We start from the raw sequence: 26,301 nt of genomic DNA, 5'->3' as shown, positions 1-26,301 counted from the left end.
AAGGCCTGACATTAGGTCAGGTTAATGCACCTTTCAGATCATAAATGGATCAATAAGACCATCCTTTATCAAAATAGTCCTAAAATATTTGAAGCTAGGATTCACGAGTACCATGGCTACATTTGCAAAGTCACAAAGCTGAACAGGATAAACTGTAAACTGATTGAGTTGGGTAGACAAGTGGCATGTGAAATCCCCCCCAAAATTTCCTTTGCAACAAAAATGACATAATGGAATAGATTAAATTGTGATGAGTGATTTGGTAATTTTCAATAAACAGGAAAACTGAAATTACTTGATTTTAGTTTTGGGGAATTAAAAGGATGAGATAATGTAGATGTATGCAATTTATTTAGAATAGTAATGGTGGTGCAGCGGTAGAGTTGCTGCCTTACCATGCCAGAAACAGGGCTCTCGCTTAACTTTTTTCCCCTGTGGCCAGCTGGGCAATCTTGGCAGCTTTTTAGGTTACTAAATTACAGTTTAGGTGGTCATTTAGGACGGCTTGAATTAAGCGTGCGATAATGTGCTCGGACGAAGTGCGTAGTTACCAGTCGGAATTATGCTCAATGAAGCATTCACATATAATTTCTGCTTCAAATAGTCACAAACTAAACATATTCCCCAATCAAGACACGATATATACCACAATGACATACAGCAAAGTTATTATACAGTATCTCAACTATTTTTACACATTGCAATTAATGCAATTTCTATTAGTTCTTTACACTTCCAAACAAAAATGTGGTTGGATTATTCAGCGTATGATTAACCTGTGTCAATAAATCCTGGACCATGGTAACATATATGCTTAACCATGCACACTACAGATTGATCCAAGCATGTTTTCTGTGAAGTACCGAAAATTATCATGACATGCCCATAGCATGGATCGTTACTGGTACAGAAACACTCTCGCTTCCCACATAATTTATCCACAACAAAATATACAGTCTGCAAGGAAATTTCTAAAGGCATGTTATGATAATAGCTGTTAAAACCAACTATACCCATCTGACAGGTTAAACATTATACTAACTGACAAGAAATGGCCAAAGGACATAACTGCAGCAAATGTTTAAGAAGGAAATGCAGATGCTGGAAAATCGAAGGTCGACAAAAGAGCTGGAGAAATTCAGCGGCAGCATCTGTGGAGCGAAGGAAATGGGCAACGTTTCGGGCCGAAACCCTTCTTCAGACTGATGTAGGGTGGGGGAGGGGGGGCGGGAAGAAGAAAGGAAGAGGAGGAGCCAGAGGGTTGAGGGAGAGCTGAGAAGGGGAGGAAACAGTGAGGGCTACCTGAAATTGGAGAAGTCAATGTTCATGCTGCTGGGGTATAAACTGCCCAAGCGAAATAATGTGTTCACAACTTTTTGCAGTCTTCTTCGCTCATGAGCATTCTAGTTGCCGAACCAGGCAGTGATGCAACCAGTCAAGATGCCCTCTACTGCACACCTGAAGAGAATCCTCTCTGACATACGAAACATCGCAATCTTCTCAGGAAGTAAAGGCGTTGATGGGTTTTCTTTATAATTGCATCAGTGTGCTGGGTCCAAGAAATCTTCAGACATATGCACGCCCAGGAATTTGAAGCATTTGATTCTCTCCACCATCGTCCCATCGATATTGACAGGTTTATGAATCCTCATTCTTCTTCTTCCAAAGTCCACAATTAGTTCCTTGGTCTTACTGACATTGAGAGCCAGGTTGTTGATTTGGCACCATTTGGTCAGTCGACCGATCTCACTTCTATACTCATCACTATCTGTAATTCGTCCAACAACAGTGGTGTCGTCGGCGAACTTGAAGATGGATACACAGTCGTGAATACAGAGTAGATCAGGGGGCTGATCACACAGCCTTGAGGTGTTCCCGTACCGATTGTTATTAAGGAAGAAGTGTGTTTTTGCCAATTTGAACAGACTGTGGTCTGTTGATGAGCAAGTAGAGGATCCAGTTGCAGAGAGATGTCCAGCTCCGTGAGCTTGGACCAGCTTGGAGGGGATGATGGTATTGAACACCAAGCTGTAGTCTATAAACAACAGCCTGATGTAAGTATTTTCATTGTCCAAATGGTCCAATGCAGAGTGGAGAGCCAGTGAGGTGGCATCCTCCGTTGACCTGTTGTGGCGGTAGGCAAATTGTAATGGGTCAAGGTAGGAGTTGATATCCCCGATAACCAACCTCTAAAAGCACTTCATCACCATGGATATTAGCGCCACCAGTTGATAGTCATATCACTTTACTCTTCTTGGCCACTGGTATTAGTGATGCTCTCTTAAAGCAGGTGGGAACATCAGACATCATTAATGAGCGGTTGAAAATGTCCGCAACAACTCCAGTCAGTTAGTCTGCACAGGTTTTGAGAACACGACCAGGTATACCATTAGGTCCAGATGCTTTCCGAGAGTTCACCCCTCTGAAGGATCTTCTTGCGTCTACCTCTGTGACTGTAATACCAGATGCATGGGGGCTCAGGATGGCGCATCATTGTTCTCCTCCTCATAGAACACATTGAGTTTGTCAGGGAATGATGCTTCGCTATCTCTTGAGCTGCCGCCTGATTTTGCCATGTAGGAAGTGATGGCATTCAAGCCCTGTCACTGTTTCTGAGCATCCGCCTCATCCTCTAGCTTAGAGCAAAAGTCCCTTTTGACTTTTTTTAATGGCCTTATCAAGGTCATATCTGGATTTCTTGTACACCTCTGCGTCATCAGACTTGAATGCCCGAAATCTGGTCCTCAGGAGAATGCGGATCTCCTGGTTCACCCTAGGCTGCTGGTTAGGAAACACTTGGATGGTTTTTGTAGGAACACAGTCCTCCACACATTTCCATATGAAGTCAGTAACAACTGTGGAGTATTCATTCAGGTCCGTTTCAGCAACTGGGTACTGCGGACCAACATCATACTAGATGAAACAAACCCAGAACATGATATTGTCAGGATGTTTGACAAACTGGTCAGTGCAGCATCTTCTCACCAGCTCTACGAAAATGTTGGCTACTTTGGCCCTGAACCAGGAAATGCAGAACTGTCAAGTTTTGTCAAGAGCATTTCAGTATTCTAATACCTGAAAATCTGTATTTTGCTGAGGAAATCAGTGTTTTTACGCAGTGCCATTTTGCTGAGAAAAATGTTCTTTTTAATGTGCGGTCATACCCATGTAAGAGTACAAGAATGCATAACTTTGCTACCAATTGACATGTCTTCTACGCACCTTACTTAACAGTGCATTAATTGTTATCTCTTTGTAGACTGCTGTTTGAACAGCTGCTTCCGGCTTTTAGCACTAGATGGTGATGTAAAAGACATTTTGGAAGCCTCACTCTCCCTCCCTTGCTCCCTCTCTCTCTCTCCTTCCTCTCTCTCCCTCCCTCCCTCCATCCCTCTTTCTCTCCCTCCTTCCCCTCCCACCATCCCTCTCCTTCCTTTTTTTCTCCCTCCCCACCATCCCTCTCCTTCCTTTTTTTCTCCCTCCCGTTCTTATTCCCTCCCTCCCCTCTCCATTCTCTCCCTTTATCCACCCCTCCCTCTCTCCCCCTTGAGCCCACCCCACTGTTCTGTAAAATCAAGGCTAATCCCAATGTAACTGCAATCCCACTTGTAACCTTTCACCACTAGGCTTATCAGAATTCTACCACTGCCTGAAAAATAATCAAAGGTTCAATGAGAATTCCAAAGACTCATTGTTATACGAGAATTTTCCTGAACAGTTCGTGACCCAGAGCGCTATGGCCATAGCGCCATGTGTAAACCCCATAGCGCTCCAGCCGGTAACGCTATATTTAGAACCCACAGCGCGTAGCCGACGTTTAAATTCCCACGGGTTAAACTGACGAGTGCTCTGGAAATGGCTTTTGTTACTGAATCACACCTTTTCCCAGTGTCACAGGTCCAATCTTTATTTTTTAAGGTCCACAAGTATCACTACTTCTTCAACACTGCAGTTAGAAGTTGTTTTTTCACAAGTCTTCCAGCTGTACATCTGACTTTAATGCGGCATTAGCACATGGGTACTTGAACTTATCGAGACTCCAAATCTTTTTTCAGGGCATTGCTTGTCTTTCTCAGATTCTTCTTGTTTTCCAAAATCAGCAAGACATCTCTTGGAGTCATCGTCTTTTTGCGGCCGCCCCTGCGTGTCCTCTTGGGCGATAGCAAACAGGTTTCAGACCCTTGCTTGACAATCCTGGATACAGAAGCTTAGCTTACACCTACCAACTTTGTGATCTCTCGCTGTGACTTTGAGCAATGTTAATACAAGGTTATGTTCTTTGTTTGCCGCCTTGGATGAGTTTTATGAATTGCTTGATAGCCATTTTGTGAATTGCTTGACGAGTTCTTCTCAATGATGATAAAATTACTGGAAATAAAAACCCAGAGAATGAAAAATGACCAGAAGAACTTCTTAAGAGAAATGTATAGGATTTCAGAAAAATACAACAAATGGCAGAAATACAAACTCATCATATGAAAAAAAATAGTCAAATCAGCCCGTGATTCAATTAATTTGCACAAAGGTGTATGCAAGCAGTATTTGCATAATACAGCTCAGCTACAGAAACTGGAGTGACACTGTGATTAAGCCTGTGTGAGATTCATTAGATACAAATGGACAAGTAGAATAGAGGTAGATTTCTGAAGGCAGCCAAATTTGAGTAGAATGTTTCACTATCCCTCTCAAGTGTGCATCAAAGGCTTTAGTACAGTCAGAAATGGTGTCCATATAAGCTAAAGATGCTCCCTGCATGGAGCGAGGAAATTAGTTCTAATGTTTGTAGGATTTAACATATGTACCCAAGTCAAGACTTTTGAATTTAATAATATTAAGCAAGCTTGTTTGTGTGTGAAATGTCCATATGTTGGGCATTTGTAACCAGAGGATAACCTGTAAATCACATTTTCAGTTAAAATAATGCTTCAGACTTTGAAGCTTCCTCTTTAAAACATTCTTCCCTCCAGAAATGATTACAGCTCTTTTAGAAAGCAAGCTTCTCTAGCACAAAATGACCACTCCATTACATATTCCAATTGGTGAGAGATTTGTTGATTCCCATCAACAATTTTGTCCTGCAACATAACAGTTTAAAAATCTATGGCAGAACACAAGAACTTATTGTACAGAGAAGCAACCAATCTGAATAATTTCCGAAGAAAAGCAAGTGACTACCCTTGACACCCAGGCAGCACTTTCCTAATCTGGCATGGAGGAACCTTGGTAAAACTTAGTCGGCATCAAGGGAGAAAACATTCCAATGGTTGCAATCAGATCCCATAGAAAGAAATATGGGAAATGGGGAATGGGAATTGGAAATGGCGACACTGTAATAGCGCGGTCCCCTGCAGCTTGTCTGCCTTTTTTTTTTTAATTTTTGACCCGTTTGCTGTGGTTTTTTTATTTTTATATTGTTTTTAACTGTGTATATGTGTGGGGCGGGGGGTGGGGTGGGTAAACTTTTAAATCTCTTCCCTGCACGGGAGGCCCGACCTTTTCCCTGTCGGGTGTCCTGTCGTTGTCGTTGGGGCCTAGCACCGTGGAGCGGCCTCCAGCCGGAACGACCTGGGGGCTCCAGTCGCGGAGCCTGCGTGGGGCTAGCCGGTCTCGGGGCGTGGAGAGCTGTGGTGGCGCGCGGCTGCAACCAGACTTCGGGGCTTCGGAGGCTCCAGCTGCAGGCCTGTGGACGGTGGCATCGGGAGCTGGCGGGTCCCTGGTCGGAGTCCGCTTTCCAGAGCTCCCGCGCCGGCAGCTTCTCCTTTTGAAGACTCGCCATTTCAGGACAATGGTGAGACCTCATCTGAAAGAGTGCCCAGTTGCAATCTCCATTCAGCGATAGAAATTGTTTGGAATGGTACAATGGTGAATATCTCTGCTCTGATATTTAATTTATTTAAATATTATAACTAATATTTAATCTCAGAACCATTTTCTACATTAATCCCATATGCAATGGTTTACTTATGATATAAAAATGTATTGATCTATATCCTGAATAGATCCAGGACTGAACCATCACAGAGCTCATGGACAAAATCCTCCTCTTTTGACAATGACATTTCTTTTCACCTCATTCCCCAATAGCTAACCCCTTATTTTGAGACTGTGACCCCTTGATCCTGACAGCCCATCTCATTCTTGCTTTTACCATGCAAGGCCTTGTATTTTTTTCATCATTTTATAGAAATCACCTTTCTTCCAAAAGGAAGACTTAAGGTTCAGTCTTGCTTAATTTCTCATCAACCAGAACAGACCATAACATTTTAAATGGGGCCTCAAAAGGGTTCTACAGACTTCAGCAAGAAATCTCTACTGTTACACTCTAATCTTCTTGCAACAAAGAAAGTGACACTTGCTCAATGTACTTGCACATTAACTCCCATATACAAGGGCACCAAGATCAGTAAACATCAAAAACTTTCAATAATTCAATTAAAGATAAGTGTTTTTATTTTTTCCACCAAACCAGATGACCTCATATTTTTCCACAATACCTCCAAAGTTCTTACTCCTTTATTTAATCTATTTACACCTCATGGAAATCTCTCCATGTTCTCCTCACAGCCCAGTCATACAGCTTTGTATCAACAACTTGAATAAATAACATGGTGATCCCTTCATCCCAATCACTGATAAAGAATGGAATTCCAACATCCATCGATATTAATTTATTGGAGTCATATGTACTGCGAGATAAGTGGAAGAAATTTGTTCTGCGTGCTATCCAGGCAAATCATAGCATACACAAGTACACTCAAACAACATGAGCATAACAGGCAGTGTAAAAAGAGAAAATAAGCAAGAGTGCAGAATATAATGCTACAACTACAAAGTGCAATTAAAATACCGTATGGGCAGGGGCAGCAATGAGAACTGTATTTTGCACTCAGTATCTCCCCCTTTGTTCTATCATCTGTACGTGAATTTGGCTTGATTGCAATGTGTAGTATCCGATCTGTTTGGGTAGCATGTGAAAGAAAGCTTTTCACTGATCATAAGAACAGGTGACATTAATAAACCTAAACCTGATCATCGGGAATAAATGTTTAGCTTATGCGAGGATTGTTCAAAAGTCTGGTGACAGCAGAGAAGAAAGATACAAAATGCTGGAGCAACTCAGAAGGTGAAGCAGCATCTCTGGAGAAAAGGAGTAGGCGACATTTCAAGCCAGAACCCTTCGAGAAGAAACTGTTCTTGCCTCTGGTGGCATGTGCTTCTCTGGCATCTGTCTAATCGCAGCCTCCCAATCTGAAAATGGTCCATGCTACAGTTCTCTATTAACCAATCCTCAACCCATACTAGTATAGTGATTTCTGTAGTTTAATGTTTGTTTAATGACCTTTTGCATGGTACTTTATCAAAGGCCTTCTTGAAATTCAAATACATCACACCAACTGGTGCCACCTTGACTGAGCAAGATGATCACTTAAGTATAAAAAGGAAAGGAATCTCATTGAAACATGATAAGTTCTCAGAAAGGCTAACAAAAATCCTGACAGCTATATTCTCTTACTGCGCTATCTAAAACCAGAAGCCCTGTGAAAGAACGCAGACCTAGGCATTTAGAACTGAAATGAGGAGAGATATTTTCAGTTAAATATATTTTTAATTTTCTACTCCCAAGCCATTAAGAATATTCCAGTATCAATACTCCTTTTAGACACTAAAGTACTTGAGGGATGTAGGGATCATGTAACATCTTAAATCTGAAGGAAAGAAAAGCCACGTCTTTGTTGTGCGACAGACTAAGTGCTCCCAATGTTTTAATGGCAAATATGCTTCTAAATATGCCTCACGGATTGATCCTGACCTCGGGTGCTGAATGTGTGGGAAGTGAAGAAAGCAAATGACATGTTGCCGTTCATAGCGAGAGGATTTGAGTAGAGGAGCAAGGAGGTCCTACTGCAGTTGTAGAGGGCCTTGGTGAGACTGCACCTGGAGTATTGTGTGCAATTTTGGTCACCTAATTTGAGGGAGGACATTCTTGCTATCGAGGGAGTGCAGCGTAGGTTGACCAGATTAATTCTCGGGATGGCGGGACTGACATTGGATGAAAGAATGGATCGACTGGGCTTACATTCACTGGAAATTAGAAGGATGAGAGGAGGTCTTATAAAAACATATACAATTCTTAAGCGATTGGACAAGCTAGATGCAGGAAAAATGGTCCCGATGTTGGGGAAGTCCAGAACCAGGGGTCAAAGTTTAAGAATAAGGGATAAACCATTTAGGACTGAGATGAGGAAAAACTTTTTCACTCAGAGAGTTGTGAATCTGTGGAATTCTCTGCAACAAAAGGCAGTGGAGGCCTATTCACTAGATGTTTTCAAGAGTTAAGTTTTAGCTCTTAGGGCTAATGGATATGGGGAAAACGTAGGAACGTGCTACTGATTTTGGATGATCAGCCATGATCATATTGAATGGCAGTGCTGGCTTGAAGGGCCGAATGGCCTACTCTTGCACCTGTTTTCTATGTTTGAGTTGTGAGTGTGGAATTCTCTGCCTCGGTGGAGGTCGGTTCTCTGGATGCTTTCGAGAGAGAGCTGGATAGGGCTCTTAAAGATAGCGGAGTCAGGAGATATGGGGAAAAGGCAGGTACTGATTGGGGATGATCAGTCATGATCGCATTGAATGGCGGTGCTGGCTCGAATGGCCTACTCCTGCACCTATTATCTATTGTAAAAGAATACGCTTTTGTGGCTGTAAAATTGCAGCAACAACATAATACACATGACAAGGTTTACGCACAGGGTTAATAAAGGCCAAGATGCCAGTCACCGGCACTTGACGGAAGGTGAAAGCCTAACACTGTAATGTGCCCCTCCAGCTGCCTCACGTCTTGTGGGAATTGGTACCAAGAGCCCATCCTGTCAGCTCATGGGAGCGGCTCGCGGCGCATGCGCAGTCCGCCCCGTGATCGCGCCCGCCCGCCCGCCCGGCCGGCCGCACCGTGGGGAGGGGTCGCGCGCGCGCGAGCATCCCCGCCCCGAGCAGATCAGTCGTTTCAAAGCGACAAACCTCGGTGTCAATCGCCACGGTGAAAAAATAAATATATATATTTTGTTTTTAAAAGAAGCGGTGGCTTCTCTCTTTTTTTTCTTTCCCCCCCCCCTCCCTTTTATTATTTGTATTCAAAAGTAAACGGGCGCTGGCAGCAAGCGAGCTTTCCCGCGTGCGTCCCCTGTCTGCGCCCCCTCGCCCGCCCGCCCGGTGCCTTAGTTCCCACTTCCGCACTCGCGCCGCCGGCCCGCCCGCGCCCCCCACCAGCCAACGGCCGCTCCTCGCGCCACCACCTCCCCCTCCCCAGGGGCGGAGGGTGACGCCGGGCCGAGCCGCTCCTTACCCCCCCGTCCCCATCCTCCAGGGGCGGGCAGGCGGAGGGTGACGCCGGGCAGGACCTCAACTCCCTGTCCCCATTCTCCAGGGGGGGGGGTGACGCGGGACCGGGCTGGACCTCAACCCCCTGTCCCCATTCTCCAGGGTGACGCCGGGCCGCCGAGCTGGGGCGTTATTGTGACGGGAGAATATGCCGGCCTTGAAACCCAACACCGGTGAGAACACCCGGCGCCGTTTCCGAGACAACCAAACAACTGCACGTTTCCTTTTCACAAAATACTCGCGAATCAAGCCTTCACTCTCTGTCTCTCTCTCTATCTCTGTCTGTCTCTCTCCCACCCCCCGATCTGGGAAGAATATTCCGGACACGTCCCCCTCCACCGCCCTAGCGCAGAGCCGGCCGTTGCTAATGCTTGATGGAGCGTCGCCCAAACAATGATCCTGAAAAGAGGCGGTCGGAAAAAAATACACCCGCTTCACGGCTTCCTCTCACCATCGCTCCGCTTGATTTCGACGTAAATCCCGATGTGGACTCTTCCGAAATTGATTGCCATACTTTATCGCCTACCATTCGTCGCACGATATCGCCGTTGATTTAAATAAAACCGTTTAATCGTTGATTTCCCTTGTAAGTTTCCAGACACTTCCCCGTATTCTCTCTGTTCTGTTGCCGGGTGGCGACCGCCAGAGAGGCAGAGCAACTGCACTGCGCATGCTCAGTCACTCGTCTCCTCATTAATATAAAGGCAAAGGGGTTTCTTATGAAGCTTGATTTAAGGCTACGCCGACAAAAATAACACGATGGCCTCCCGCAGAGACTAATATTTGCATGGCACCTTCAGTTTATCAAGCAATGTGTTTGTTGAGCTTTAGTGGTAAATGATAAAGTAACATAAGAATCAGGAGCAAGGATAGGCCATCTGACACTTTGACCCTGCTCCACTATTCATGGAGATCATTGCTAATGTTGTACCTCAATACCACAATACTCAATCTTGCCACATTAATCACGTGCCTTAATATACAAAAATCTATCAATTTCTGTTTTAAGTGAGCAGCCCTCCACAGCCCCCCTTGGCAAAGAATTTTAAAGATTTGACAATCTCGCCCTCACCCTCACTTTGGTAAATCCGACCATACCGCGGTGCAGCTTCTTCCTGCCCACAGGCAGCAATTGCAGAGTGCACCCCCAAAGGTGAGGACTGTATAGAGCTGGTCGGATGGGGCGGGGGCAGAGGAACAACTCCAGGACTGTTTGGAGTCTGTAGACTAGGCAATGTTCAGGGACTCGAGAACGGACCTGAATGAATACCCCACAGTCGTTAGACTTCATAAAGATATGTGTGGAGGAATGCATCCCTACAAAAACCTTCAGAGTGTTTCCCAATCAGAAGCCTTGAATGAACTTTGAGATCCGCACTCTTCTGAAGACCAGACACCGGGCATTCATGTCTGATGATACAGTGGTCTACAAGAAGTCCAGATACGACCTTGATAAGGCCATCAAAAAGGCCAAAAGGGACTTCTGCTCCAAGCTGGAGGATGAGACAGATGTTCGGCAGTTGTGGCGGGGCCTGAATGCAATCACCTTCTACAAGGCAAAATCAGGAGGTAGCTCGAATGTCGGCGAAACATCACCCCCTGACGATGTTTTACGCATGCTTTGATAGGGAGAACACTGATGTGACTTCTCGAGGCCCCATTCGCTGTGATGGTATTTCAGTCTCAGTCACAGAGGCCGATGTCAGGAAATCCTATCTCCTGTGATGGAGAAGGTGAGATCTAGAAACAGTAGGGAAATGTCACAGATGGTCCAAGTGAATCTGAGTATCGGATGGACATTAGTCGTGAAGTTGATGAAGTCCATGAGTTCTGCACGGGTGCAGGAGGTAGCACCGTTGCAGTCATCAATGTAGCAGAGGCAGAGTTCTGGGATAGGGCCAGTGTAAGTCTGGAACAGTGATTGTTCAACATACCCTAGAGGCAGCCATAGCTGGAGCACACTTTGATAGGGAGAACACTGATGTGCCTTCTCGAGCCCCCATTCGCTGTGATGGTATTTCAGTCACAGTCACAGAGGCCGACATCAGAAAATCCTTCAGAGGGTTGAACCCTCGAAAAGCGCCTGGTCCTGATGGTATACCCGGTCGTGTTCTGAAAACCTGTGCGGACCAACTGTCTGGAGTTTTAACGGATTTTTTCAACCTCTCACTTCTGAGGTCTGAGGTTCCCACCTGCTTTAAAAGGGCATCAATTATACGGGTGCCCAAGAAGAGCAAGGTGATTTGCCTCAACGACTATCGACCAGTGGCACTAATGTCGGTGGTGATGAAGTGCTTTGAGAGATTGATCATGGGGCAAATCAACTCCAACCTCGACAAAAACCTGGACCCACTGCAGATTTCCTACCGCCACAACAGATCAATGGTGGATTAGCTCTCCACTCCGCTCTGGACCTCTTGGACAACAAAAACTCATATGTCAGACTGTTATTCATTGATTACAGCTTGGCATTTAATACAATCATCCCCTCCAAGCCGGTTACCAAGCTCTCAGATCTGGGACTCTGTGCATCCCTGTGCAATTGGCTCCTCGACTTCCTCATCCACAGACTGTTCGTATTGGTGGAAATGTGTTAGCCTCGAAAACAATCTGCACGGGAGCAGCTCAATGCTGTGTGCTCAGCCCCCTGCTGTACTCACTCTATACTCATGATTGCGTAGCTGGTCATAGTGCGAACTCCATCATCAAGTTCGCTGACAACACCACTGTTGTGGGACGTATCACTGATGGGGACGAGTCAGAGTATAGAAGAGAGATCGACCGACTGACCAAATGGTGCCAGCACAATAACTTGGCCATCAACACCAACAAAACCAAGGAACTGATTGTGGACTTTGGAAGGGGTAGGATGGGGACCCACAGTACCGTTTATATCAACGGGTGGAGAGGGTCAAGAGTTTCATAATTCCTGGGCGTGCATATTTCTGAAGATCTCTCCCGGTCCGAGAACACTGATGCAATTATAAAGAAAGCACATCAGCGCCTCTACTTCCTGAGAAGATTACGGAGAGTCGGTATGTCAAGGAGGACTCTCTAACTTCTACAGGTGCACTGTAGAGAGCATGCTGACTGTTTGCATCGTGGCTTGTACGGCAACTTGAGAGCCCAGGAGCGGAAAAGATTACAAAAAGTAGTAAACACTGCCCAGTCCATCATCAGCTCTGACCTCCCTACCATTGAGGGGATCTATCGCAGTCGCTGCCTCAAAAAGGTTGGCAGCATCATCAAGGACCAACACCATCCTGGCCACACACTCATCTCCCTGCTACCTTCAGGTAGAAGGTACATGAGCCTGAGGACTGCAACTTCCAGGTTCAGGAATAACTACTTCCCCACAGCCATCAGACTATTAAACTAAACTGAAACAAAACTCTGAACATTAATAGACCATTATCTGTTTATTTGCACCTTATCTGTTTATTTATTCATGTGTGTATATATTTATATAATGGTATATGGACACACTGATCTGTTCTGTATTCATACCTACTATATTCTGTTGTGCTGAAGCAAAGCAAGAATTTGATTGTCCTATCTGGGACACATGACAATAAGCTCTCTTGACTCTTGACTTGACTAAAAAAAAATGATTTTCACAGTCTTAGATTGCCTATGCTGGTTGTGAAATGTGTCCCGAGGAAACAACCTCCTGCATACACCATATCCAATCCAGTAAAATCTATTTTTTCCACTGGAGTTTTGTCTGTTAACATATCCTCAATTCATATCTGTAAATGACCTCTACTTTTATGTGCTCTAACCTTTTCAGCCTCCTAAGCAGGACTTTATCAAAAGCTTTCTGAAAATCTAAATACAGTCATAGAGTGATACAGTGTGGAAACAGGCCCTTCTGCCCAACTTGCCTACATATGCCCAGCTACACTAGTCCCAGCTGCCTGCGCTTGGTCCATATCCATCCAAACCTGTCCTATCTATGTACCTGTCTAACTGTTTCTTAAATGTTGGGATAGTCCCTGCCTCAACTAACCCCTCTAGCAGCTTGTTCCATACACCCACCACCCTTTGTGTGAAAAAGGTACCACTCAGATTCCTATTAAATCATTTCCCCTTCACCTTGAACCTATATCCTCTGGTCCTCAATACCCCTACTCTGGGCAAGAGACTCTATGCATCTACCCGATCTATTCCTCTCATGATTTTATACACCTCTATAAGATCACCCCTCATCCTCCTATGGTCCAAGGAACAGAGACCCAGCCTACTCAACCTCTCCCTATAGCTCAGACCCTATAGTCTTGGCAACATCCTCGTAAATCTTCTCTGAACCCTTTCAAGCTAGACTATATCTTTCCTATAACATGGTGCCCAGAACTGAACACAACATTCTAAATACGGTCCCACCAACATCTTATACAACTGCACATGACCTCCCAACTTCTATACTCAATACACTGACTGATGAGGCCAATGTGCCAAAAGCCTTTTTGACCACCTTATCTACCTGCGACTTGACCTTCAAGGAACCATGCACCTGTACTCCTAGATCCCTCTGCTCTACAACAGTCCCCAGAGGCCTACCATTCACTGTGTAAGTCCCGCCCTCGTTAAACATCCCAAAATGCAACATTTCACACTTCTCTGTATTAAATTCCATCAACCCTTCCTCAGTCCAACTGGCCAATCGATCCAGATCCTGCTGCAATCTTTCACAACCATCTTCACTATCGGCAAAACCACCCACTTATGTATCATCATGCAAACTTGCTAATCTAGCCCTGTATGTTCTCATCTAAATCATTGATGTAGATGACAAACAGTAACGGGCCCAGCATCAAACCCTGAGGCACACCACTAGTCACAGGCCTCCAGTCCGAGACGCAACCTTCCACCATCACCCTCTGCTTACTTCCATGGATCCAATTTGCTGTGCATTCAGCTATCTCTCCTTGGATGCCATGTAATCAAACCTTCCAGAGCAGCCTACCATGTGGAACTTTGTTAAATACCTTACTGAAACCCATGTAGACAACATCTACAGCTCTGCCCTCATTGCTGTTTTTGGTCACATCTTCAAAAAAAATCTATCAGATTAATGAGGCACGACCTCCCACCTACATAACCCTAATCACCCCTTGCCCGTATAACCTATCCCTCAGAATACTCTCTAGTAACTTTCCAACTACAGATTGTGAACTCACCAGTCTATAGTTCCCAGCATTTTCCATGCAGCTCTTCTTGTAAAGAGGCACAACATTTTCCACCCTCCAGTATTCCGGCACCACTCCTGTATTTTTCAACCAGGGCTCCCGTAATTTCCTCTGGTTTCTCACAATGTCCTCGGATATATCTGATCAGGCGCTGGAAATTTGTCTACCTTCATACATGATATTACCTTCAGTATTTCTTTGATGGTAACATTGACTGCTCTCAAGACACTTCCAGCGACTGTCCTAAGGTTCCTCTGACCTCCTGTCTTTCAACTCAGTAAACACAGAGGAGAAATACTCATTGAGGATCTTGCCCATCTCCTGTGGCTCCACATAGAGGTGACTGCTTTGATTCCTGAGAGGTCCCACTCTCTCTCTAGTTACCCTTTATCCCCCTTATGTCTTTATTACATATTTTGGAATTGTGTTTAATGCTACCCGCCAGATCTATCTCCTGGCCCCTTTTTGCCCTTCTGATCTTTTTCAGCTTACTCCTTAGTTTCCGAAACTCCTCCAGGGATGCACTTGATCCCAGCTGTTCCATGCAATTTTCTTGTTTTTGACCAATGCCTCAATTTCCCTCATCAGTCAAGCTTGCTTTCATTTGTCTGCTTTGCCTTTCACTCTAACGGAGACGTACATATCCTGAATTTTTGTTTGCACACTTTTAAAAACATCCCACTTGGTTGATGTCCCTTTTCGCTCAAATAACCTGCTCCAGTCAACTTGAGCAAGACCTTCTCTCACACCCTCATAGTTGGTCTTACCCCAGTTGAGCATTTTAACACATAATTATCTTAAACCTAATCGAACTGTAGTCACTGGTCCCAAAATGCTCCTCCACAAACACCTCATTAACTTGCCCTTCCCAATTTCCCAATACTAGATCCAGTGTTGCCCTCTCACGTGTGGGGGCCTCTACATACTGCTTGAGAAAAACTCTCCTGAACACTTTTGAGGAATTGCATCCCATTTAAACACTTCACACTATGGCTTTCCCAGCCAATATTGGGAAAGTTAAAATCCCATACTACAACAACCTTATTTGACCTGCAGCTGTCTGCAAACTCCTGGCATATTTGTTTTTCAAATTCCCGTTGACTATTCGGGGGTCGTCGTACATCTCATAAACTGGTTCCTGTTTAGCTATCCACTGGTCACATCCTCAAATAAATCCGATAGATTAGTTAAGCATGATATTCTTTTCATGAATCCATGTGAACCCTGCTCAATTCTATTTTTCTTTTAAGTGTGTTCTATTATTACATCCCTTTTTATATATTTCAGCATTTTTCCTGCTCCTGAAATACTCCTTCATTTCTTAGATAGTGGGTAACTATTCCACAATCAGTAGAATTTGGAAATATTGATCATCTAAGTGTCTGGAATTTATCAGCTTTCACCAACTATGTCCCCAACTAAATTCTCCTTTCTCTGTCTAACAGATTTACATTTGCTATCATCGTCTATTCATTTTTGCCTACCAAGAAAAGCTCTCACAATTTGTTTGAATGTTTATCATAAATTTACTCTCAGATTCTATTTCCCTCTTCATTAAAGTCTTGATGCATTGAAACACAGGTAATAGAATAATTTAAACCATGGAAATTAGAATGAGGGAAGCCATGGAAATGTTTTTGCAATAGTTAAAAAAAGAGGTAGCAAAGGCATATAGTAAATCATGAGTCGTAGAGCCATACAGACCCTTTGGCCCAATTTGCCCATGTCAACAAACATGCCCCATTTAAATTAGCCCCACCTACTTGCATTTGGTTCATATCCTTTTCTTGACCCGAAACATCACCCATTCCTTCTCTCCAGAGATATTGTCTGTCCCGCTTTTTGTGTCTATCAAATTATAGTACTTGTAGATTTCAGCAGCAGATAAAATGAGACATCTTGGAAACAAGTATGATACCAAGGTTGTAAAGAACGGTAACAGTGCTAGCCAAATACGAGGACTAGTAATGGAATTGATGACTTTAAAAATTGAAATTGTGGCAAGGACAAAGGCTCTAGTTTCCCATTATTTATTTAGAAGCAATTTCTGCTCATCCACTACTGGAAAGCAGACAAATAGTCTGAAGATTTAAAGACAATGTTGAAGTCAGGAGTAGTAATGTTGAGGTAGAGCTCACTTTCCTCAGCATAGATGTGGAAACTGATATGTGTTTTTTTACCTATGAGCAAGAGATATATGAACATATAGATTTGGGGTAGGCCACAACCTCTTATACTTAATTTGTCATTCAATAAGGTCATGGCTTATATGATTGTAATCTCAACTCTGCATTCTTGTTTGTCCACTGTAATCTTTTACTTTTTTCCTGCTAAGTAACCTTACCTTAAAACTATTCAGTCTCTGCTTCTGCCAGTCTTTGAGGACGTGCTCCAGAGACCTACTACCTTCTGAGAAAAATAGAAAACAAAACCTCATCTATCTCATAAAGGTTCAAAGGTTATTTTATTGGTCACATACACCTAGGTGTTGTGAAATGCTTCTTGCCAATGCAGCACGTAAAGAAAGAATACAGACATAACAGCAATAAAGAATTTAAACATAAAAACATCCCCCCACAATGGTTCCCATTATGAGGGAAGGCACAATGTCCAGTCCCCATCCCATGTCCACCCATAGTCGGGCCTATTGAGGCCTCCACAGTTGCCTTTACGGAGGCCCGATGTTCCAGGCCGTTCTCGCCGGGTGATGGTGCTCCGGTGTCGGGAGAATCCTCTCAGTGGCATGGGACACCTGGAACGGCCGCTTCCCTTATCGGAGACCGCGGCTTCTGAAGCCAACAAGGCCGCGCCGGTTGGAGCTCCACTACTGGCGATCTCGTCGCTAGATCCCAGGCTCCTGGTGAAAGGTTCAGCGCCGCCGTCCGCAGCTGGCCGCTCCACAGACCCGCAGCCATACTGGATTGCTTATCGAATCGCACAGAATAAGAAATCTCACACCATCGGTGAAGAGCTAATCAAGCCATGCCTTCTCGAAGCAGCGAAGTTGGTGCTAGGGGTACAGTTGTCAAACAAGTTCAGGCAGTATTCCCTTGCGAATAACAGATGCCCCCTTATTTTTAAACAATGATTCCTATTTATAGATTCTCCAAAACCAGGAAACATATTTTCCACATCCACACTGTAAAGATCCGTCAAGATCTTAAGTGTTTTAATCAAGTCACTTGTGATCTAAACTATAGAAGACTTAAGGAGATGCAAACAGCAGATAATATCTTGCCTTCCTCTTCCCCTCACCCATTTCTATCTGGTATCTCCCCTCTACCCCATCAGTCTGACGAAGGGCTCGGACCCAAAGGATCATCTCTCTATTTCCCCCTACAGGTGCCGCCCAGTCTGTTTAATTCAGCAATTCTTAACCTGGGGGTCGTTTGGGGTTTTTCTGGGGTCATGAAGGGGTCATAAATAACATATCAATTTGTTGAGCCAATTTTTAGGGACCTAACAAACGTACATACCACAGACAGTATTTTTTTTTGTGTGTGCGCCTACGTATATGCATACGAACTGTGTGTGTGTTGTGAACCATGTCTGCCAAGAAGTGCAGGTATAGTGAAACATTTCTCAAGTTCGGCTTCATAAGCATTGTCCAAAAATCCGTGGTGAAGCCGCAATGTGTTATCTGTGCCAAGGTTTTGAGCCATGAGAGCATGAACCCGGCCAACTGAAGATCCATTTGGAGTCTTGTCACAGCGACCTGATGGGGAAGGGCGTGGACTATTTCAAATGAAAAGAAGGGCTCCCGCATCGATTAGATGGGTCACTGCGCTCGTCAATTGAAGCAGCACTGGAAGCTTCATACTGGATTGCTTATCGAATCACACAGACTAAGAAACCTCACACCATCGGTGAAGAGCTAATCAAGCCATGCCTTCTCGAAGCAGCGAAGTTGGTGCTGGGGGTACAGTTGTCAAACAAGTTCAGGCAGTATTCCCTTGCAAAAGACACAGTCAAAAGACGAATCTCGGATACGAGTAATGATATTCTGCTGTAAGTAGTGAGTGCTGTGAAGAGCAGTCCAGTGTATTCACTGCAACTGGATGAGTCAGTTCCCAGCTGCTCATCTACTTTTGTTATCTGGGTCAACCTGGGCCTGCATATCATCCTCCAGCACCTAGACTGCCAGGGGACCTATGCGATGATTTTGTTTGCTCATTTTAGCTCTGCATTCAACACCATTGGGTCAGAGCTACTACACTCCCAACTTTCCGAGTTGACTGTGCCTGAACTCCGCTGTCGGTGGATCGGCAGCTTCCTGACAGACAGGAAGCAGAATGTAAGGCTGAGAAAGCACATCTCGGACTCGCAAACCCTCAGTATAGGAGCACCGCAAGGCTGCGTACTCTCTCCTCTCCTCTACTCTCTCTACACCAATGACTGCATCCACAGACTCCTCTGTCAAGCTTCTCAAGTTTGTGAATGACACAACCCTGATTGGACTGATCCAGGATGGAGAGGAATCTGCCTACAGACAGGAAGTGTCACAGCTGGCGTCCTGGTGCCATTGCAACAACCTGGAGCTCAATGCTCTTAAGACAGCGGAATTGATTGTAGACTTTAGGAGAGCTCCCCCTCACCCCACTCACCATCAACAACACCACAGCCACATCTATGGAGTCTTTTAAGTTCCTGGGAGCCATCATCTCCAAGTGGGGGGCTACCATCGACTCCACAGTCAAAAAGGCACAACAGAGGATGTACTTCCTACAGCAGCTGAGGAAGCACAATCTGCCACAGGCAATGATGGTCCTATTCTACACGACCATCGTAGAGTCTGTCCTCACCTTCTCCATCATGGTCTGGTTTGGCTCAGCCACCAAGCACAACACCCGGAGGCTGCAGCGAATCGTCCAATCAGCTGAGAAGGTTATTGGCTGCAACCTTCCCTCCATTGACAAACTGTACACTGCAAGGGCCAGGAAGCGAGCGTGTAAGATCATCTCTGACCTCTCTCACCCTGGCTACAAACTCTTTGAATCACTTCCCTCTGGAAAGCGACTCCGGACTGTCAAAGCTGCCACAGCCAGACGTAAAAACTGCTTTTTTTCCACGAGTAGTAGCTACTCAATAGCCAAAAATCTGTAGCCTCCTTTTGTTCTGGTATTTTGTTTGGTTCACATGTTTGATCAATGGTGTTTTATTATTAATGTTTAGTGTTTTATGTGTCATTCGTGACTGTCACTGTATGTCATGTTGTCACTTGTGTGCGGAGCACCAAGGCAAATTCCTTGTATGTGAATACTTGCCCAATAAACGTATTCATTCATTCATTCATTCATGCATTACCTAGCCATGAAGGAGGAGTACCTGTTCTCGGATCCATTGGTCGCGGAGAAGATGTGTTCAGAATGCTGGAAGCCTTCCTCATGAAAAATGAGCTTGGCTTGGAACGACTTGCCAGGGTGTGCAAAGTTGAGGCACCTTCCATGGTCGGATGCAGATTCAGCTTCAAAGCCTTCATAAAGGATGTCGCTCCCCATGTCTCCTTCACCCACTGCATGATATATCGCCATGCCTTAGCGATAAAGACTCTCCCTCCTGGTCTTCGAGAAGTGCTTTCAGATGTGGTGAAGATTGTGAACCACATCCGAGGGAGCGCAAAAAACTCAAGAACCTTCAAAGCGATGTGTGAAGAAATGGGCACCGATTTCACTGTTCTGATATTCCACACAAAGGTGTGCTGGCTTTCCCGTGGCAAAGTTCTCAATCGTGTGATTCTACTTCAAGAGGAAATAGTGCTGTTCTTGGAGAGAGGGTGTACCGAGAAGGAGAATCAACCATGAAAAGATGGAGGATGAACTGCTCGTGATGAAGGTTGACTTCTTCGCCGAGGTGAATTCCTTGAACCTGTCACTTCAAGGAAACCTCCCAATGCTACACACGGCTCGTGACAAAGTGGCAGCGTTCAGGAGGAAGATTCACTTTACCAGAGAAGAGTCCAGGACGGTTACACGACTATCTACCCTGAGATAATGACTCTCCTGGATGCTATGCCAGATTCTGAATGCCACTTCCACAAGGACATCTCAACCCACCTTCTGGCAATTAGTGAAGCCATCGAACATTACTTCCCCGGACTGGATGACCACTCTCGTGATGAGTGGATCATCCAACCCTTTTCCATTGAAGACGATGCTATCAGCGATACTGACGTGGCTGCGAAGGTTGAATTTCACCGAATTCATGAAGACGCGCAGCTCAAGAGTGACTTCATGGAACAAGAGCTTGCCACGTTTTGGCTGAAAGTGATGGACTGTCCTGTTCTTTCGGAGAGGGCCCTGACCCTATTGGTCCAGTTCCCCTCAACCTATCGCTGTGAGGCTGGATTCTCAACCATGGTAACTGAAAACGAAGGCACGCAATAGGCTTGTGATCGGCGCTGACATGAAGTGTTGCCTGTCGAGCATTTGTCCTCGTTTTGATCGCCTGATGGCTGCAAAGCAATTTCAGTCATCCCATTGACTGTGTATTGGCAGACATGTTTTAATAAATCGGGTTGTTTCCTTTTTCAATTTCAGTTTTGGGTGTCACGTTACTGACCAAGAATGGCTGATGGGGTCGTGGGGCCAAAAATGTTAAGAACAACTGGTTTAGTTAATCCAGCAGTGTATTTTTAATCTAGAAGACACAAGCTCATCCAATCTTTCCTCACAGGCCTACCTGTCCATTATAGGTAAGAATTGAATGAACCTCTCAACTGTTTTCAACCCATTTACATCATTTTTGGAAATAAGACAATGACTCTACACTGAATTCCAGGTGTAGTCTCACCAACACCTTGAGGTATCACCTTCCTACATTTGTGTTCAGCTATCCCTATAATGACAATGACATCCATTAACTTTCTTAATTACTTGATGCATTTAAATAATATGATTTTGTTTTACTTTTCATACCAAAATGGATAATTTCAGAATCTCACATTATAGCCAGATTACCAGACCCTAGCCCTTTCAGTTGACCTATCTCTATTCCTATATAGCCTTCTTCAGTCCACTCCACAATTTAATGTTGTATCAATCTTTGTGTTGCCACGTGATAGATGGGAACCAAAAATAGATCCATATAGACACCAGATACCTGTATTCATGGGCGGAAATCCTGGGGGGGACACACGTTCGCGGGGCCTTTCAGCGCCTCAGGCGCATCTTAAAATCAAACAGCTACATCGAGACGATCGAAGCTCCCAAAGTTGAAGCCCCGCCGGCTGATGAAAGCCCCCGCGATCGGGCCGATTCAAGCCCCTCGATTTGGGGCGGATGAAGCTGCTGTTGCTGGAGTTTGGAGTCGGTCACCAACCAGGTCAGCTTCCGATGTTACCGTCCACAGGGCCCATGGCCGAAGCCTCGCGTGTGTGCGCATGCGCGCGAGTGTGTGTGTGCGTATGCGCGCGAGTGCGTATGCGCGTGAGTGAGTTAATTAGAAGCAGTGTTTGAAGTTGAAAGGCACTTCTTACTGCAAATGGTGGTTTGGGTGCTTTGGCTTGGTTGAAAGGCACTATTTACTGCAAATGGTGGCATGAAGTTGAAAGGCACTACTTACTGCAAATGGTGGCTTGGGTGCTTTGGCTTGAAGTTGAAAGGCACTACTTACTGCAAATGGTGGCTTGGGTGCTTTGGCTTGAAGTTGAAAGGCACTACTTGCAGCAAATGGTGGCTTGGGTGCTTTAGCTTGAAGTAGAAAGGCACTACTTACTGAAAATGGTGGCTTGGGTGCTTATGCTTGAGGTTGAAAGGCACTACTTACTGCAAATGATGGCTTGGGTGCTTTGGCTTGAAGTTGAAAGGCACTTCTTACTGCAAATGGTGGCTTGGGTGCTTTGGCTTGAAGTTGAAAGCATTATTTACTGCAAATGGTGGCTTGGGAGCTTTGGTTTAAAGTTGAAAGGCACTGCAAATGGTGGCTTGGGAGCTTTGGCTTGAAGTTTAAAAAAAAAATCACCATTCTATCTGCTGCACCTGCTGGAGGGAGGGGGAGGGACTATAAAACCAGGAAGTGGTGTGCCTCACTCACTCTCTCCACAAGATGGATGAAGCCAAGGGTCACGTTTTTTATGAGTTCTGAATAACACTGAATAAATGTCTACACAACTGTGAGTACCCTTAATGTGGTTTGAAAATGAAAATATGGTTTGTTTGAGATAAAAAGGCACTGTCTGAAAATGGTTGTTTGGCTGCTTTTGGCTTGAAGGTGAAAGGCACTACTTACAGCAAATGGTGGCTTAGGAGCTTTGGTTTAAAGTTGAAAGGCACTACTTACTGCAAATAGTGGCCTGGGAGCTTTAGCTTGAAGTTGAAAGGCACTACTTACTGCAAATGGTGGCTTAGGTGTATTGGCTTGAAGTTGAAAGGCACTACTTACTGCAAATGGTGGCTTGGGAGCTTTGGCTTGAAGTTGAAAGGCACTACTTACTGCAAATGGTGGCGGGTGATTTGCTTGAAGTTGAAAGGCACTACTTACTGCAAATGGTGGCAGGTGATTTGGCTTGAAGTTGAAAGGCACTAATTACTGCAAATGGTGGCTTGGGTTCTTTGGCTTGAATTTGAAAGGCACTACTTACTGCAAATGGTGGCTTGAGTGCTTTCTTTGAAATTGAAATGCACTACTTACTGCAAATGATGGCTTGGGTGATTTGGCTTGTTGTTGTAAGGCACGTCTTACTACAAATGGTGGCTTGGGAGCTTTGGCTTGAAGTTTAAAAAAAATCACCATTCTCTCTGCTGCACCTGCTGGAGGGAGGGAGAGGGACTATAAAACCAGGAAGCGGTGTGCCTCCCTCGGTCTCTGCATGATGGATGAAGCCAAGGGTCACGTCTCTCTGAGCTCTCAATAACTGAACAAATGTCTACACAACTGTGAGTACACTTAATGTGGTTTGAAAATGAAAATTTGGTTAGTTTGGAGTAAAAGTCACTACCTGCAAATGGTTGTTTGGGTGCTTTGGCTTGAAGTTGAAAGGCACTACTTACTGCAAATGGTGGCTTGGGAGCTTTGGCTTGAAGTTGAAAGGCACTACTTGCTGCACATGGTGGCTTGGGTACTTTGGCTTGAAGTTGAAAGGCACTAATTACTGCAAATGGTGGCGGGTGATTTGGCTTGAAGTTGAAAGGCACTACTTACTGCAAATGGTGGCGGGTGATTTGGCTTGAAGTTGAAAGGCACCCCTTACTGCAAATGGTAGCTTGGGTGCATTGGCTTGAAGTTGAAAGGCACTACTTACTGCAAATGCACTTAATTCCTGTTTACACTGTATATTAATTTAAGATAAAATGTTACCACTTACGGCTGTGATTTTTGGCCATCTTACTCAGTCCCCCCTCCGCTGAGCAGGTGCAGAGAATTCTTCCCATCAATTAAAAATAAAAATGTTATTAGTATTTAAAAAATGTTGAGAATCTCTCTCCTGCCAATAACGCCCCGAAAGCCACACCTTTTCCGGTGGGAGGTGGAGGGTTTATAAAACCCGGAAGCGTGGGTGTAGCTCAGTCTCTGCATGATGGGGGAGGGAGAGGTCATGACTCTGTCTGAGCTGTGAATCAACTAAACACATTGAATGTCTACTGAACTGTGAGTTTGGTGTTTTGTGTGGTTTTATGGTGGTTTCACCCTGCATGAAATGGTATGAAGCTGCATTTGAATTATTGGCCTTCGAGCCGGCTTGAAGTGGAATGAAACTACACTTGAATTTGGCGGCCATGGATCCAGCTTGAAGTGGTATGAAACTGTACTTAAATTTGGTGGCCTTGCACCCTGCTTGAAATGGTAGGAACATTGATTTGAATTTGGTGGCCTTGCACCCTGCTTGAAATGGAATTTCAAGGAATAGTCATGAGTCAACTGCCAGCCCACCAGCCGTGAGTTAGCTGCCAGCAGGTCAGGCTTGAGGGACTGAGTTGCCACCCCAAGAACCTATACCAGCACTCCAGAAAGCCCCCCCACTGGCCACCAATATTGGACTTGGTGGAAAGGTGGAATATTGCATCGGGGGACCAGCCCTCCCGTGTGAACATGGGACCCAACGGGTCCCACTTAGTCTAGTTTTCTATGTGAAGCACTGCAAATGGCTTTTGGTGGTGGAAACTTGACAACTTCCTGTTTGCACTGTATATTGATTTTAAATAAAAAGCTACCACTTACGGCTGTGATTTTTGGCCATCTTACTCAGTCTCCCTCTGCTCATCAGGTGCAGATGATTCTTCCCATCAATGAAAAATAAAAGTGTTTTAGTGATTAAAAAATGTTGAGAATCTCTCTCCTGTCAATCGCGCCATGAAGGCCACACCCATTCCGGTGGGAGGGGGGAGGTATTATAAAACCAATGTGGGTATGGTTCAATCTCTGCAAGATGGGGGAGGGAGAGGTCACAACTCTGTCTGAGCTGTGAATCAACTGAACACACTGAATGTCTACTGAACTGTGAGTGTGGTGTTTTGTGTGGTTTAATGGTGGTTTCACCCTGCTTGAAATGGTATGAAACTGCATTTCAATTTGGTGGCCTTGCACCCTGCTTGAAGTGGTATGAAACTGCACTTGAATTTGGTGGCCTTGCACCCTGCCTGAAGTGGTACAAAAGTGCACTTGAATTTGTTGGCCATGCACCCTGCTTGAAGTGGTATGAAACTGTACTTGAATTTGGTGGCCGTGCACCCTGCTTGAAGTGGTCGGAGACTGCACTTGAATTTGGTGGCCTTGCACCCTGCTTAAATTGGTAGGAAACTGCACTTGAATTTGGCCTTGCACCCTGCTTAAATTGGTAGGAAACTGCACTTGAATTTGGTGGCCTTGCACCCTGCTTGAAATGGTAGGAAACTGCATTTGAATTTGGTGGCCTTGCACCCTGCTTGAAAAGGAATTTCAAGGAATAGCCATGAGTCAACTGCAAGCCCACCAGCCATGAGTGAGCTGCAGGACATCAGGCTTGAGTGACTGAGCTGTCACCTCAAGAATCCATTTCATCCACAATGGGAGCAGAACATTCAGGGATATTCAATATTCAGGAGGGATAGACAGAAAGGAAAAGGAGGTGCGGTAGCGTTGCTGGTTAGAGAGCAGATTAACGCAATAGAAATAAAGGACATTAGCTTGGAGCATGTGGAATCGATATGGGTAGAGCTGCGAAACGCTAAGGGCAGAAATCGCTAAATGTCACTAAGGAAGACTTAAATAATCTGCTGGAAATAGCAGGGGGCAGGAGGTCAAATGGAGAAACTGAGTGAAATCCAAGTTAGCCGGGAAGTGGTAAATTGAATGGATTAAAGGCTGATAAATCCCCAGGGCCAGATAGGCTACATCCAAGAGTACTTAAGGAAGTAGCCCTAGAAATAGTGGATGCATTAGTGATAATTTTTCAAAACTCTTTAGATTCTGGAGTAGTTCCTGAGAATTAGAGGGTAGCTAATGTAACCACACTTTTTAAAAAGGGAGGGAGAGAGAAAACGGGGAATTACAGACCAATTAGTCTAATATCGGTAGTGGGGAAACTGCTAGAGTCCGTTATTGAAGATGGGATAGCAGCACATTTGGAAAGTGGTGAAATCATTGGACAAAGTCAGCATGGATTTATGAAAGATAAATCATGTCTGAAGAATCTTATAGAATTTTTCGAGGATGCAACTAGTAGAGTGGATAAGGGAGAACCAGTGGATGTGTTATATCTGGACTTTCACAAGGCTTTCGACAAGGTCCCTCATAAAAGATTAGTATGCAAACTTAAAGC

The 26,301-nt window shown here is 44.8% G+C and overlaps 1 protein-coding gene across 2 annotated transcripts in view; it reads right to left on the bottom strand.

Annotated features, from left to right (window-relative positions):
* kif2a (kinesin family member 2a) overlaps positions 1–10,072 on the bottom strand; it is a 97,902-nt gene extending 87,830 nt beyond the window's left edge. The window contains exon 1 of one of the 2 annotated variants that reach the window (XM_055634913.1): positions 9,830–10,072. In XM_055634913.1, coding sequence (XP_055490888.1) covers positions 9,830–9,890 — 61 coding nt within the window. In that variant the 5' untranslated portion in view covers positions 9,891–10,072. The remainder of the gene's footprint in view (positions 1–9,829) is intronic. The other variant, XM_055634914.1, reaches the window with a different exon arrangement.
* Between the last annotated feature and the right edge of the window lie 16,229 nt (positions 10,073–26,301).

The sequence above is a fragment of the Leucoraja erinacea genome, chromosome 1, assembly GCF_028641065.1.
Source record: "Leucoraja erinacea ecotype New England chromosome 1, Leri_hhj_1, whole genome shotgun sequence".
Classification (NCBI taxonomy): domain Eukaryota; kingdom Metazoa; phylum Chordata; class Chondrichthyes; order Rajiformes; family Rajidae; genus Leucoraja; species Leucoraja erinaceus.
This window is presented reverse-complemented; position numbering and strand designations above follow the sequence as displayed.